Source organism: Corythoichthys intestinalis, chromosome 5 (assembly GCF_030265065.1).
Source record: "Corythoichthys intestinalis isolate RoL2023-P3 chromosome 5, ASM3026506v1, whole genome shotgun sequence".
Lineage (NCBI taxonomy): Eukaryota > Metazoa > Chordata > Actinopteri > Syngnathiformes > Syngnathidae > Corythoichthys > Corythoichthys intestinalis.
Window position 1 is genome coordinate 27,549,592 of NC_080399.1, and position 15,867 is coordinate 27,565,458.

Consider the following 15,867-nt stretch of genomic DNA (forward strand, 5'->3'; position numbering starts at 1 on the left):
TCTGCGTGTTTTTCTGCTTGTCTAAGGAATCACCGCCTAATAAACGAACCCAAAAACCTTCCTGACAATCGTTAACATTGATTAATCAAAATGGTGAAGGCATGTGCGGCGGTTGGTTGCAGTAACAGAGAAGATAAACGGTCATTTTAGTAGTTGCTGTGTGCCCATTGTTAAAAGGGCAAATCTCGAAAGCAACACGGTTTTGTTTATCTCGGTCCATGATGCGTTTGTGTTGACAGCCGTTAGACAGCGGCGAAAACATCACTATGATGCCAACACGATCGCAGACATCATCAGACGGAGACTACGAAGCTCTTCGCCACGGTCGCGCAGCAATAAGGTGAGCGCAACAACAGGTGTTGTGCCGAAAAATAGCCGCCCTGCGTGAAATGTCCCCCCTGACGGGAGCGCCCACACGGAAACCACTTTCTTGTACCGTGAATACAGTATGTATTATTTTACTCTGCTTGAACTAATAAATGCCACACATGTGTGATTGTCATTGTGATATATTTGTGAAAACATGTAGACTAATAAATTTCTGTTCAAAGATGGTTATGTAGCCCAGTCCACGATTTGTTACTAAAATACAGTACTAATATTTTGTGTAATTTAATTATTTAAAACTGATCTTACAGTGGTGAATCCATTACTGTAATGCGTCCATGAAAACATTTTTTCATGTTTTTCATGACATGTTTTCAGGTCAATAAAGCGTTATAAATAAGCGCTTCCATCAGGGGGGACATTTCACGCGGGGCAGCTATTTTTCGGCACACACCGGCCCGTTGTCGATCAAGTTTCATTTTACAATCGTGACAACGGTGACGTTGAGCTGACCAAATGTTGTTTATATTCGGACCGGTGCTGATTTTGGGTACCCGACTCCTCATCGTGACATAAACTGGAGTATGATTGGAAATTTTGTGGTCTGAGGACGAGGTCTGACGCACGGGACAGGACCATACGGGAGGAAACATCGGTTTGGGCATCAAATATGGATCTGGCGACTGGATCGACCGAAGCTTTTCCAAATAACTGCTTTTATGCAACTCATCCAATGAGTTTACAACGTCTGAAAGCACCGGGGCTTCCATAATTTGCAAGTGAATCCACCTTTAGAAACTACGATCAATGACAATAGGACACACAACGACGGACAATATGGCGGCACAATACAGCGATCACGTGATTGTGTGACGTTGGTAATTGGGGTCTATAGCAGCCCAGCGTCAGCCAATGTAAACAGTAACGTCAGCGGCTGTGTGCTGTGGGTGCAGACGTCTTTGGAAAGTTTATTTTTACGGGTAAAGGACAACAGAGCCAGAAGAGGCACTTACAACCAAGTCCATTCTGCATAATATGTGGTTAAAAGCTAGCAAACGAGGCAACAAAAGCGAATGCACTGAGAGCATTATACCTCGTGGCGAACCGTATTGCTAAAGCCAAGAAAGCTTTCATGTTTGGAGAACTCATTATGCCTGCGATCAAGAATATTTGTTGTCAAGTTTTAGGAGAGTTCACTGTTAAAAAAGGTTGATTCAACGCATGGTGACATACATTTTCCCTAATGTTTGTTTTTAGCCCCGTCGTGTTATTTTATATTTACTGTCATTTTCTGCCACACATTGCTGGTCTGTGAAAAAAGGCCTACTTAAGACCGGTCCGTGGTGTAAAAAAGGTTGGGGACCACTGCTACTGACAAGTGATTTTGAAATTGTGGTACGGGAAATAATGCTGGAGTACAGTACAGTTTAGGTAGATTTCTTCTTTAATGTCGTTTCTTTTGAAATTATTTTTTGTTCAATGCTAATGTTTAAATGGCAGAACATTACGATGGCTTACTATTATATTTAACATGCTTTTTAGATGAACTCTGGCCTCATCAGGTATTTTTTTCAGTTTCATTACTACAACTATTAAATCTTTGATCCTCAATCTATGCTAGCAACATATAGTGACAGGCAAACCAATTAAATGCTTTCACTTTTTGGCAGAAAGTACGTAACCCAAATTTGTCATTAAAAACATTTCTAGAATTTTAATTACGATCAAGGGGGAAAGGGGCTAGAATTTCTTGCCGGAACTCCCTAACATAAAGGTCGCCACGGAGCCAGATGGGGTCAAACTTCATAAAACTGCTTTTTGCATAGTTATGACCTATACCACACACACACAAACTGGTTTCACACATGCATTAGGCTACTGCATAACACTTACTGTAACAAGGCATACATGAGAAACTTTTTCAATCGTTTGCAAAATCGCTGTTAATAACAGTAGTAACCCCAAACTCCATGTCTCAATTTGTATATTCCCTAAATTTCTCACATCAAAATGCAACGTCAATTTTAACTCCCTAAGAACATAGGATGTAAATTAAAATGGACCTAAACTGATTTTTAAGGACTTTTGCAGCCATTTATTGTGAAGTATAACTGAATAATATATTCTTCTCTTCACCAAAGCTGCAGCTGCTGCTGGCCAGTGACCATCACCAGTGTCCCCCTAGAGGAGACTACGTGAAAGGGTTTTGAAATGCAACGCAAACATTTAACAGGCATTGACAACACATTTATTCTTATTAAAATGAAATCACCCACTAGTCACATAATGTATTTGCTACTAACAAGGGTGTCCAGTTTTTAACTTTACAAAATAAATGAGCAAATAAGTCGTTTCTGATGTCTCCTTTTTACCAAAATGATTGATGTCGGGGAAAGTTCTAAAACTGACTTTTATATGCTGTAAAAAGTGAAAAAAGAAAAAAAAGGTCTCCTATGATGACTTGACAAAAGACATTTTGTACATGTTTTTCCGTTCAGCAATTTCGCTTTTCTCAGCGACGCTTTTGTCCTTTTCTGTCGCGGTCTCTGCCGACTTAGTGTCACCGACTTTGTCCTCGGGGCTTTTGGACTCGCTGTGTGGAGTCTCTGACTTGGGCGTGTCCGGCTTCTGAGCTTTCTCTTGAGGCACATCAGGAGGCTCGGACTGCAGAATAACAAAAAGATATAAAAATATTGCCCCCTATCCTCTCAGGGTCACTTTGAGCACCCCGCTTACCTCACTGAAGCCAAGGCCGCAGTGTCTCCGGTCCCGTCCTGACAGCTTACCGTCCATGCCGCGCTGGTACTGCATCTCCAGACGCTCGCTGATTTTCTCATCCTCCGTCCCTGCGAAGCACAATGTTGTCACGGCAAGCGTGCGCACGCCTCTCACCGGCATACGGAGAGAGCTGCGTGGCGGGCAAGGGAAAAAAGACGTATTAGTGGCGTGCGCTGGAGGCGGCGAAGTGGCACGTAAGAATCTTATTATCTTACATGGTTTCAATTTCATTATTTGGTTTTGAAGTTAACTTATTGGCCACATCTGACAGCGATAGACTTCCAACCCATTTGAATTGTGATCATTCACAAACAGCTCTCCCAGTTTTATAACTGCCCATGAGTTAATATATATGGTCACTAAGTGAAACTTGGTTTTAAATTAGAGATAGACCGATTATCGGCGTCGATATTTGGAAATCTGACGTATATCGGTATCGGACTTTTATTAATCCAACCAGCTGATATGATAAAAATCAATTTAAAATTGGGCTATTTCAGCTCAGATGCAGCCGCCCCTCTTGCTCCTGTCTGCTGTCTCCTGCAATAGTATTCACCCCTTCCTCTGATTGGTTAAATGGTAATGGTAAGGCCCTCAAAGCGTTTCATAGGCTGTGTTTCAAACTCAGTTTAAATGTGCCCTCGCTCACTTGCCCTAGACACTCCCCCTTGAGGGAATCCCCGCCGCGATCTTAAGGGCTGTTCCATTCCAAACAGCAAAGTGAACTTGGTGAGATCGACCACTTAGAGGGCTTTGTGATCGAGTTAACAGCGATGGTCACTCAAGAGCTCCCTATACCCCACATGCATTGCAGTGGTGCACAGAAAATATGTCGATGTGGCGGTGATAATGAATCTCAAACACCGCTGTACTAGTATACAGTGGGGAGAACAAGTATTTGATACACTGCCGTTTTTGCTGGTTTTCCCACTTGCAAAGCATGTAGAGGTCTGTAATTTGTATCATAAGTTCTCTTCAACTGTGAGGGACCGAATCTAATACAAAAAAAAACAGAAAATCACGGTGTATGATTTTTAAATAATAAATTTGCATTTAATTGCATGAAATAAGTATTTGATACATCACAAAAATCGAATTTAATATTTGGTACAGAAACCTTTGTTTGCTATTACAGATCCCAAACGTTTCCTGTAGTCCTTGACAAGGTTTGCACACACTGCAGCAGGGATTTTGGCCCACTCCTTCATGCAGATATTCTCCAGAGCCTTCAGGTTTCGGGGCTGCTGCCGGGCAACACGGACTTTCAGCTCCCTCCATAGATTTTCTATCGGGTTCAGATCTGGTGACTGGCTTGGCCACTCCAGGACCTTAAGATGCTTTTTACGGAGCCACTCTTTAGTTGCCTTGGCTGTGTGCTTTGGGTCGTTGTCATGCTGGAAGACCCAGCCACGACCCATCTTCAGGGCTCTCACTGAAGGAAGGAGGTTGTCAGCCAAGATCTGGCGATACATAGCCCCATCCATCCTCCCCTCAATACGGTGCAGTCGTCCTGTACCCTTGGCAGAGAAGCAGCACCAAAAAAATGATGTTTCCTCCTCCATGTTTCACAGTTGGAATGGTGTTCTTGGGGTTGTACTCATCCTTTTTCCTCCAAACACGACGAGCCGAGTTTAGACCAAAAAGTTCAATTTTGGTCTCATCCGACCACATGACCTTCTCACATTGCTCCTCTGGATCATCCAGATAGTCAGTGGCAAACTTCAGACATGTCTGGACATGCACTGGCTTCAGCAGCGGGACCTTGCGTGCGCTGTAGGATTTTAATCCATGACGGCGTAATGTGTTTCCGATGGTTTTCTTCGAGACTGTGGTTCCAGCTCTCTTCAGGTCATTGACTAGGTCCTGCCGTGTAGTTCTGGGCTGATCCCTCACCTTCCTCATGATCAGTGATGCCCCACGAGGTGAGATCTTGCATGGAGCCCCAGAACGAGGCAGATTGACCGTCAACTTGAACTTCTTCCATTTTCTAATAATCGCTCCAACAGTTGTTACCTTCTCACCAAGCTGCTTGCTTATTTTCCTGTAGCCCATCCCAGCCTTGTGCAGGTCTATTATTTTATCCCTGATGTCCTTACACAGCTCTTTGGTCTTGGCCATTGTGGAGAGGTTGGAGTTTGTTTGTTTGAGCATGTGAACAGGTGTCTTTTATACAGGTAACAAGTTCAAACAGGGGCAGTTACTTCCGGTAATGAGTGGAGAACAGGAGGGGTTCTTAAAAAAAATCTGAGAGCCGAAATATTTACTAGTTGGTAATGTATCAAAGACTTATTTCATGCAGTTAAATACAAATTTATTATTTAAAAATTATACAATGTGATTTTCTGGATTTTTGTATTAGATTCCATCCCTCACAGTTGAAGAGAACGTATGATACAAATTACAGACCTCTACATGGCTTGCAAGTGGGAAAACCAGCGAAATCGGCAGTGTATCAAATACTTGTTCTCCCCATTGTATATACTACCAAAGAAGAAAATGAATTAAGCTGCCGGCACGGTGTTTGAATGTTATACCAAACTGTATTTCGAAATGTAAAATTCATCATTGTTGTTAAAAACTGAAAAAATTAGACTTATGTGGCAGTTATGACAGAACGTATGGAATCACAGGAGTGCCAAAATATAAAAACACATGAATAAGCATAAAGAGGAATAAATAAATAAATAAAAAGTAAAATAACTTTTATTGACTTTCACTTTTGTCATTAAGGAAAAACAATGACAATTTTTCTCATTGATATTTCTATTTCGCTTGCCTTTTCTATTTTGATGACAATTATTATTGTGGTAACATCGTAAAAGAAATCGGCAGCTTCGTCACGTTTTTATCATTTATTTCACAATTTATCCAACACAAAATGCCTACCGCAGTTAACGGTGTTCTCAATAAATGATTGAAAACGAAAGTAAACTCAAGCTCACCGCTGCCTCTCTTTGTCACGTCAGCCACGCGGTAAGTTCAGGTACAGCAAAAAAGTCCGCCATATTAGAACCCGATTCGTTACATTATTACAGGAATTATTATTCATATTATATTATTCCGATTTGTATTTATACTTTATTTGTTTATCTATGTGTAATTGCCATTTGTAATAGTACCAGCAGGATTTAGTGTAGGTTTTTGGGCTGCGGAACGAATGAATGGAATTATAATGTATTCCTATGGGAAAATCCTGCCCAACTTACGACCATTTCGAGGTCCTGGAACGAATTAACTTTGTATGTAGCGGTACCACTGTACTAATAATCTGTATCGGTCTTGAAAAACCCATATCAATCTGCATTTTAAATTACACGTTTAACTTTGGCCCTTACCAATATGTCATTGTCTCTTCCAACAAACAAAGCTTTCAAAAAAGGAGGAAGAACTAAAAGGAATTAAAAAAAAAAAAAAAAAAAAAAAAGAGACCTTCCTTACTTTCAATCAATCGATCAATGTGTTTGCGGTGAGGTGGCAAGTGCCTTACCACTGCGAAAGTGTGACGTCGACTTGTGGTCTCCAATGACAAGACGTCCCGTGTGTTCTTTCTACAGATACGGATACAAAACAAATTAGAATTTTTAAAAATTAATTCCACATTAAGTTATAATTAAGAGCAGCCTTATACTGAGGTGATACATTGTGAAAAATGTAGTCAAAAACTCACTTTACCTTTAGTCTTGGTGCCAAATGTGTGTGTGTGTGTGTGTGTGTGTGTGTGTGAGGGGGAAAGGAGGTAATTTATGCAATTCTTCATATTTGTGCCTATATGTGATCATATTGTTTAGTTATAAGCAATACAAACTAGGTCAAATGACTCAAACCCTGCATGTTGGAGCACTTGTAATAAAAGGTGCAACTTTCACGAAATTTGCCCACACTATTCTCGCAGTCGGACATCCGGGCATTTAATGACGTCACCAGCCACAACAAAGCGTCCCCATATTGAAATGAGGGCAAAACACGAGTCACAAGCAGTTGCTCTGTCGTGCATTGTAGTACAAACGCGTTAAGCTTTTGTCTTATTTGCGGTCTTTTTTCCCCCCGTTGGAATGACTAAAAGTTGCCGTGTTGCGGGTTGTAACACAAGGAAGAGTTCGGAGCCGCATTTGAAGTTCTTCATTCTTCCTCGTGAGAAGAAAAGGACAAGCAAATGGCTGAACGCAATCAATCGAGGAACAGTAAAAGACAGTTCCGTGGACCATTCTCGCCAGTGGGAACCTAAATCCAGGCACAATTACCTTTGCAGCCGACATTTTATTCCTGGTGAGTAAACTTTAATCAATTTTTTTTTGCCCCAATTAGCTGCTAGAATTCAATAGACTAGGCAGTGGTTATTACCGTAACCGACAACTGGCAAAGCGATATTTTTCTTTTGTCCTGAACTGCTTTGATTGGTCAATTGGTATATTATTGGCCTGGTGGGAATTGGTTATTTTGCCGTGACGTGACTCATGCACTGCGTTCTTGCCTCGTGAAAACCCATTTAGTTGTACTACCACGATTCACGGCGAATTACCAGTTACGGCAGAAATAATCACTCCGTACGTACTACCAGTTTTCTTAGTTGCTCCACAATACATATTCCACGTAATTGATAAAGGTCAACTTACTGGGTGACTTCATGAGGTAGTTGTAGATGTTTCCTAACTCCACTGCAGGCAATTCCTTTGGATTGTTTATCCAGCTATCAGCTGCGACTTTGCAGATTTGCAAGCCAATACACGCTAATTTTAAGTTGTATCGCCTCCTCGCGTCTGTTGGCAGTGACTCGTGATAATAATAAATCATGTTTAAGAAGTTTTTATGAAAAAAAGACGCAAAACACATCTGAAATATATGAATTTCAGACGTTTGTCTACGGATGTTTACCTGTGCGTGCCCCCTGTTGTGCCGAAAAATGTCCCCCCTGACGGGAACGCTAATTTATAACGCTTTATTGAGGTGAAAACATGAAATGTTTTCATGGACGCATTACAGTAATGGATTAACGACTGTAAAATCAGTTTTAAATAAATAAATTACACAAAATACTAGTACTGTATTTTGGTAACAAATCGTGGACTAGGCCACATAACCATCTTTGAACAGAAATGTATTAGTCTACAGGTTTTCACGACCATATCCCATGGACAATCACAAAGGTATGACATTTATTAGTTCATGCAGAGTAAAATAACATATTCATGGTACAAGAAAATCGTTTCCATGTCCATCGATTGGTAAGAAAAAGCTGTTTGTACGAGTGACGTGTGGGCGCTCAATAATAAAATAAATAAGCAAATGAATAAAATAAAATAAACGCTCAATAAAGCGTTATAAATAAGCGTTCCCGTCAGGGGGGACATTTCATGCGGGGCGGCTATTTTTCGGCAAAACAACTCCTCGCGTCTGTTGGCAGTGACCCGTGAGAATAATAAGTCATGTTTAAGACGTTTTTATGAAAAAAAGACGCAAAACACATCTGAAATATATGAATTTCAGACAACGTTTGTCTACGGATGTTTACCTGTGCGTGCCCCCCTCTCAATATGGCAACACGTTGCTATGCGAGATGACGTCATCGTGACATCACGCCGACCGCGAGAATTTTCCAGTTCGGTCCCATCAAGTAAAGTCTAGGATTATTAAATATTCCAGAATGTTTTCTTTAAGGGTTGGGGAATGCATAAAGTGTCCACCTTAGAGGCGCCCATCAGCCGTAGAAACTTCTGTTTCCTCTCGTCACTTCCCAGGTCAGCGGAAGCCCACTGGGTCGACTCCTCCTGCAGGTGCAAACGCCAGATATAATACGTCACTATTTTGTTTATAACGACCTCACTTCACACCGAAAATCAAAATTCATATCCATGTTATTCCTGTTTTAAAGCGAGCTGGTTTACAAGTTCGTTGGGTGCAGGTTGCATTACAATGGATTTTAGCCAACAAGCTCACGTGTAGCATACCCTCTTCTAGTTTAACCCGTTACTTATCACAACTGCACAACTATTTTACTCACTTCAGTTGAGGATGCCGGACGTTTGGTGCCGTGTTTTTCACCCGAAGAACTCATGGTTTATTCCCATAAGGTTTAATCGCTACATAAATAACATATCTCGCCATACAGCAATGGCGATGACTACCATTTCATATGTCGTCATTCCGGTTGCGTCGCCTCAGGTTGCAGCGCAACGCCGCCTCTTCTGCCTCCTGTGGTCAGATTATGTAACTACAAAACGCAACGTTTTCCAAAAGCAAAAATGTATGCGATGAAAGGAAAATGCAGATAGATGTCGCTAGAGTAACTGCAAAAACGCAAAAGAAACATCGGGAAGTCCTGTTACTTGCAAATTATTTTATACAAAAATTTTAAATGATGGTAATCATTTCCATTGTAACATATTAAGGTTTTATGATCATGAACCAGCCTAACATTTAATGGTTTTATCATGTATATTGGTGATGGGGTTGCTATATTTATTTTTCTTTATTAATTAGTTTACACTCGAGATTCTAAAGTTTTCAACTTTGATCTTTCATTATTATCATGGCCATAGTAAATTTCTAAAAGTCATCTTAAATCCTAATTGTAATTCATGTAATCAAATGGCCGTTAGATGAGGTCGTAGTCAGAAGACGTCATGGACATTTTCACGTTAACTCATTGGCTGCCATTGACGTCGCTAGACGTCCAATCTATTTTGACTGGGAGAGGTTGGGAGGGATCATTCGCTCCTAATCAAAATACATTGGACGTTGAGCATTCAGTCAGTCTTGCCCGTTTAAATGACTATGACGTTTATCCTTGTCAGTGGCAAGTAATGACTTAATACACATTGCAAATAATATTAATTAAAAAAAACAACAACAACAACATTATAATAATTTCATTTTTAGCCATTTTATTTTATTATTCTCATCATAATTTCCCATGGATCTTAAATTTACAATCACAAGATGATTCAACATTTTAAGTAATGAAGATTTTGTTTCCCTAAACTATTAAGTCTAATGTGATGTGATATAATAAGGTTTAATCCAAAGGCGTAGGTTTGCATAGGGACAGTAGGGACATAACAGTACCAACTTTTCAGGATACTCAAATTGTCCCCACCAACTTTTAAGCGACCTTATTTGAATTTTACAATGAGGTCAGCTATAAAGATAATTTAGATTGTCTTCCCTTGTGTTGTTAGGATAAAATTGACCTTACCATTATTAAACGAATTACTTTTATTATGTTCAGACTTATGTTCACCCCTTTTCACTTGTTGAATGTGCCTGTCCATTTCCCCCCCCCCTCAATCACACGTTTGATAGGCTGATGACTATAACCCCCACTTTCACACGATCCCGACAGAAATACATGTCAATATGCCGCCTCCTCCGCCCCTTTTGAAGAGGAGGGATATTAGAAGGCTTTTATTTTTTTGGCCAGCAGCAGCAGCTACTGTAAGGAATGTAAAAATATGTCAATGTTGTGGAGGTGAGGAACGTGCCACTAATTTTGCTACTGAAAGACCTGCATCAGAGTTAGCATAACATTAAACTTTGTGAACTTGCTAACTTGTGAAACTCGAGTAGAAAGCTGGTTAGAGGTGTCTTCCTGTATGTTTTCTACTGTCAACTTTAATTCAACTGTGCATTATCTGCATTTATTCATGAATTAAAATGTATTTATTTTCTACATCATTAAAAAGAAAAAGAAAAAAAGATATTTGCAGCCTATGCAAGTTTTTTTTAACCCCCCCCCCCCCCCCCCCCAAAAAAAAAAAAAAAAAAAAAACAAGACAAAAACACAACCACTGTAAATTTCCTTGAAATGAAGGAAGCATTTTGAAAAATGACTTTCTTCCAATGGAAATAATTTCAACTTTTTTCATTTTTATGTGGTAGCCAGCTATTTTTGAGAAATATATCCAATCTGTTTGGTCTTATTAATGTAGTAATTAAAAAGTGTACATGCAGGTTATGCTGTAATAGCGTCCCTACCAATGTTGAGACCAAATCTACGCCCTTGGTTTAATCGAAATATTTCTGTCAATATTTGCATAATTTTCTACCTGCTCTATATGTGCCGGTTCATATTTTGACTTAAAAAATACGCACACATATACTATAAATATTTCCGCAGTATTATCTATATCCGTATTTTAGAAAATTGACATGAATAACAGAAAACCAACCACAAGAAACATTCTAGACAACTTTTTTTTTGCTTTCCTATCGTGCTAAAATCCTGAAGACAACTTTTTATTCCCAAAGTTCCATAATGGTTGCCCCAAGGTAGTGAGAGAGAGAGAGCCAGGGAGGGAGAGAAGAAGGAAGGAGGGGTTAGCTCTCCTCTCGGTGTCTCTCTGTCAGTCACTGGGTCACACACTTTCTCTTCACGTCCACATCCAGCCGGACGGGGAAGGAAGGAATAACTTTTTCTTTTCTTTTTCCCCCTGCACGACAAGACCGGGACCCAACTTCCTACTTTCCCTAACTTCCTCCACACTTTCTTCCGCCTTCCCGGCCACTGTGGACTCCCCCGTCCACTGTCCTCCCCCTGCATCCTAAGTGCGCAATGGTAACTTTACGCGCGGGATAGGACGTCTTTGACTTTTTGTGATTCAAAGTTGCAGCACGAGTTTCTTCGCAGCGCGTGCAGGTAAGAGGCAAGTCATGTCACTCAGTATAACGTTTCTAAAAGCGTAAAAAGTTGACCAACTCATGCGTTGTCATTTATTTCAACAATTCCAAAAGACGCTTGTCAGTCCACACCAAGCAGATACGTCTTTTTGATATAATAAAGTACATTATCCTAATGATGAAGCAAGAATGCACTCAAAGCAAAATAATAACGTTTTCAATAATATTTATAATCACTGCAAAGCCACTAATGCTGCAAATTTGTGTTAAATATTGCTCATAACTTTCTGTGCGTCTCCATAGACACAAATGACAATATGATAATCAAATGAAATATTTGTGTGTTAAAACTAATCAATCACTCATATTGACTTATAAGTATTGCAAAAGGTAATCCGTACAGTATTTGCCAGTTATTGAGCCACAGTTGATTAAGCTTACATTTGTTTTTAATACAAAACGTTAATAATGACAGTCATTAATTGCTACTATTTGCCACTAATGTGTTAAAATCAATAAGTTCTCAGATAAAACTGATTAAACATGTTATTGTTTTTTTCATAAAATAGTAACTGATTTGTCACTGTATACAATTAGAACCCTAAGAATTGTAACTTGTCACTTGTGTTGGTAAAAAATATTAATTTCGAGTTGAAAGATGGGCACTGTGCCTTGCAAAGCTCCCATCAAATATGAATATCCAGAGTATGCCACTCAGTGCAGCAATACAAATTTTAGTTCTTTCTGTAAAAAGTTGTCAAAAGTATTTACGTTGTCTGGTTTATGTCGCTCATGCTGTCTATAATAACAACCACCACCATAGACTCAATACTATTCACTCAAACATTTGCATGAATATGCAGAACTTATGCTGGGAAAAGTGTTACTTTATGTATACCTGGCGGTCCGTTTGTGACACTATGTCTTAAAATCATGCAAATGAATCTAATTATCAATAACAAATGTACAAAATACAAATGTTTTATATTAACCACCATATCGATTCATTAATCCTGCCAGTCTATTGATTTTGATGTCCAAATGTTATTAATGATATCAAGTTCAAGAAATGATGAATTTCATGTCATAAGGTACTTTAAAGAGCAAAAGTAGATTTAATAAAAGCACAAATATCTTAAAATATAAGTCCCAGTGTTACTAACAACCATTAGTTTACTCAGCAATGCTGCAAAAACGATGAATTTGATGTTAAAATTTGACTAATAAACCTCAGTACATTCAACGTTGTTTCATTCTGGGTACAAATGTTGACCATGACCGTCAGTCGACTCATTAATGCTGCAAATATGTTGACAAATTGAGGGAAACATGATACTCATAACCCTGAGACATGACACAGGCTGCACAAATGTTATATTTCGCCAAAATGTTAATGATGACTGAAGGAAGACTCATAATGCTGCAAAAATGTTGAATTTGAAGTCAAATTGCCAACAGAGACCAACTGTAAACTCACTAGTGTTGACAATTTGTTTAACTTTCAGTCCCAATGTTTATAATGGCCCCGTGTAGGCTCAATAATGCAATAAAATCTTGAATTTGAAGTCTAAATGTTAATGATGACCACAAGTGCACTAAACTTCCATCCTTTATCTTTAACATTTATCCTCACAAGAGTTGCGGTTACACTAAATAGTGCTACAAAAATGTTAAAAGTTAAAGGGAAAATGTTATTAAGACCAACCATAGACTTCATAATGCAGCAAAAATGTGTACTCTCTTGTTTGAACAATGATGATAAATTACCCTCTATGTACTAATTAATGTCGCATAAAGGATACATTTTCATGTGAAAATATAATAATAACTACAAGAAGCAATAATATTGAATTTGAGGTAAATAAATAAAATAAAATTAAAAGTAAATACAGCAGTTGACACTTCGAACATGTTACTGTTTAAGTATAAACTGAAAATTAAGATCACCAGTAGACATTAATCCTGGAAAAGAAAGTTACATTTAAGGTAAAAATGTTAATAAAAACCACAAATAGCCTATAGCGACTCGTAATCATGTCTAAGTACAAGTTTTTAAATAAAACAAATGTATTATTTATCTAGTAAGATTTTTCTAAAATACTGTTTGTGCTGTCCTAATTGTTTCCTTGTAATTTATGTCAGCTTTTTGGGTGTGTTTAGTATCTTCTTTTTGCATGTGCACATCTTACATGCGTGACGATGTACTTCAAATAATATGACAGGGGTACATCCATGCTGACCCACTTGAGAAGGGGGTTGAGGGGTTTCTTGGGAATCTAATAGGGAGAGAACACAGGGACAAAGTGGGTGGTGGTACTATCCTATTCATTACCCCCCTCTTTGGATGGGGTCCTAGAGCTTGAGTCGTGTATAAAAATAGTGCACAATAACATAGAAGCATTAGGATGAGACAATAAGGCTGATTGTTATGCGTTGATATTGTTATGTCATGAAGTAGTGGTGCATCCCGTCTGGCAGAGGGTACGGGAGGACACGGCGACACAGTGGGGTCTGTAGAGGACTGATAGCAGTCTCCACGGGGTGGTCCCCTTCGCTACACCTCGCAGATAACGCTCACTTGTGTTTGCTTCCTGCACGCACACGTCTGAAAAAAAAAAAAGAGAAAAGTTTGATTTCACACCGCAAAGATGCTTGACAATTTATCTTGGCGAATTGTTTGCAGGGGATAATTTATAGCCTACCACACGCACAAACACACAGCCACTTTCTATCTCCTGTGTGTAAAACAATCTGAGTGGAGGTCTTATATGAGAGGTGGGTGGGTGTCAGAAGTTGATCTCCTATGGCATTCTGTGAGGAGCAGGTGCTGTGGCCCGACGTTCCCTCATAAGGTAAAGTGGCATTAGTGCGTCCAAATGGCAGACTTATATATAGGCTGCCAATTCAGCACATTGTCCCCTGCCTGCATAGCTGCTCTGCAAAGACCCGATGCTTTTTTTCCCTTCTTCTTCTCTTCTTGCTCACAATTAATTGGTACTTAACAGAAATCCTGGTTAAAATTGCTCATAAACGTGGAGAAACCTTGCATTGACAACAAATCGTGCAATGCGTAAGGAGGTCATACGTAACATGTCATGCTAAGTGCCTAAGTTCCTTTGCTTTTTTAGCTCATACCCTACCATTGTTTGGAATAGATGTCAAATCCATTTTCACTGGGAGGTTTGGTAGGAATCATTTGCTGGTAACCACTCCCAGTCAAAACAGATTGGACATATGTCGTATCAAAGACAGCCAATGAGTTATAGTACGATATTTTGCATATTATTTGGACTAATTTGATGGCACTGTGTCCTGTGACAAAATAGTAACTGAATCTACCAAAAGTAGTTGACTCTTCTTTCACTAGGAAAATGTTTGTCTTCTAGCTTTTTCTGTTCCATCTGCAGCAGAACATTGGTTGGTTTCACCCAAAACACCAGCCTCTGACCCCAAAGAAGAGGTTTTTGTGTAAGGCAGGGGTCCCTAAACTTTTTCCTCACATAACTTTTCCCTTCTCTGATTATGGGCCAGGGTCAGTTTGTAACAGAAAAAGTGTGACGATTGCAGGAGTGCCTAAATGTAAAAATTTTAGGGCTGTCAAATGATTAAAAATTTTAATCGAGTTAATCACAGCTTAAACATTAATTAATTGTAATTAATCGCAATTCAAACCATCTATAAAATATGCCATATTTTTCTGTAAATTATTGTTGGAATGGAAACATAAGACACAAGAGGGATATATACATTCAACATTCTGTACATAACTACTGTATTTGTTTATTATAACAATACATCAACAAGATGGCATTAACATTATTAACATTCTGTTAAAGCGAACCATGGATAGAAAGACTTGTAGTTCTTAAAAGATAAATGTTAGTACAAGTTATAGAAATTTTATATTAAGACCCCTCTTAATGTTTTCATTTTAATAAAATTTGTAAAAGTTTCAAACAAAAAAAAACTAGTAGCTCGCCATTGTTGATGTCAATAATTACACCATGTTCATGGCGCTGAAACCCATAAAATCAGTCGCAACCAAGCGCCAGCAGAGGGCGACAAAACTCCAAAAATCACAAGTAACAAATGGATATGACACTGTGCTGTCATTTTAATCTGTTTGAGCGGGGCATGTGCGTTAAATGT

At 39.1% G+C, this 15,867-nt stretch overlaps 3 protein-coding genes across 5 annotated transcripts in view; 2 read left to right on the forward strand and 1 right to left on the reverse strand.

The window, feature by feature from the left end:
* Positions 1–4,010, forward strand: part of LOC130915883 (pleckstrin homology domain-containing family A member 7-like) — a 162,126-nt gene extending 158,116 nt beyond the window's left edge. Inside the window, exon 28 of the mRNA XM_057836055.1 lies at positions 2,469–4,010. Within this exon, the coding sequence (XP_057692038.1) occupies positions 2,469–2,491 (23 nt within the window). The 3' untranslated portion in view covers positions 2,492–4,010. The remainder of the gene's footprint in view (positions 1–2,468) is intronic.
* On the reverse strand, positions 814–9,271 carry c5h11orf58 (chromosome 5 C11orf58 homolog). The gene is made up of 5 exons (XM_057836066.1): positions 9,104–9,271; positions 8,787–8,870; positions 6,593–6,653; positions 3,064–3,173; positions 814–2,991 (listed from the first exon to the last, which is right to left on the reverse strand). Exons 1-5 carry the CDS (start codon positions 9,155–9,157, stop codon positions 2,779–2,781), a joined length of 522 nt encoding a protein of 173 aa, XP_057692049.1. The 5' UTR covers positions 9,158–9,271; the 3' UTR covers positions 814–2,778.
* Positions 3,223–15,867, forward strand: part of LOC130915886 (transcription factor SOX-6-like) — a 233,973-nt gene continuing 221,328 nt past the window's right edge. Inside the window, exon 1 of one of the 3 annotated variants that reach the window (XM_057836063.1) lies at positions 3,223–3,299. The gene's annotated coding sequence lies outside the window, so the exon portion shown is untranslated. Of the gene's footprint in view, positions 3,300–10,908; positions 11,738–15,867 lie in introns of those variants that run through there. The other 2 variants (XM_057836065.1, XM_057836061.1) reach the window with 2 other exon arrangements.

Coding starts and splice junctions, on each gene's coding strand:
- c5h11orf58 (XM_057836066.1), bottom strand. CDS start 9,157: ATGAGTTCTTCGGGTGAAAAACACGGCACCAAACGTCCGGCATCCTCA. Junction 6,654..8,786: donor GGCTGATGGGCGCCTCTAAG/GTGGACACTTTA, acceptor CCGTATCTGTAG/AAAGAACACACGGGACGTCT. Junction 2,992..3,063: donor GCGGCCTTGGCTTCAGTGAG/GTAAGCGGGGTG, acceptor GTTATTCTGCAG/TCCGAGCCTCCTGATGTGCC.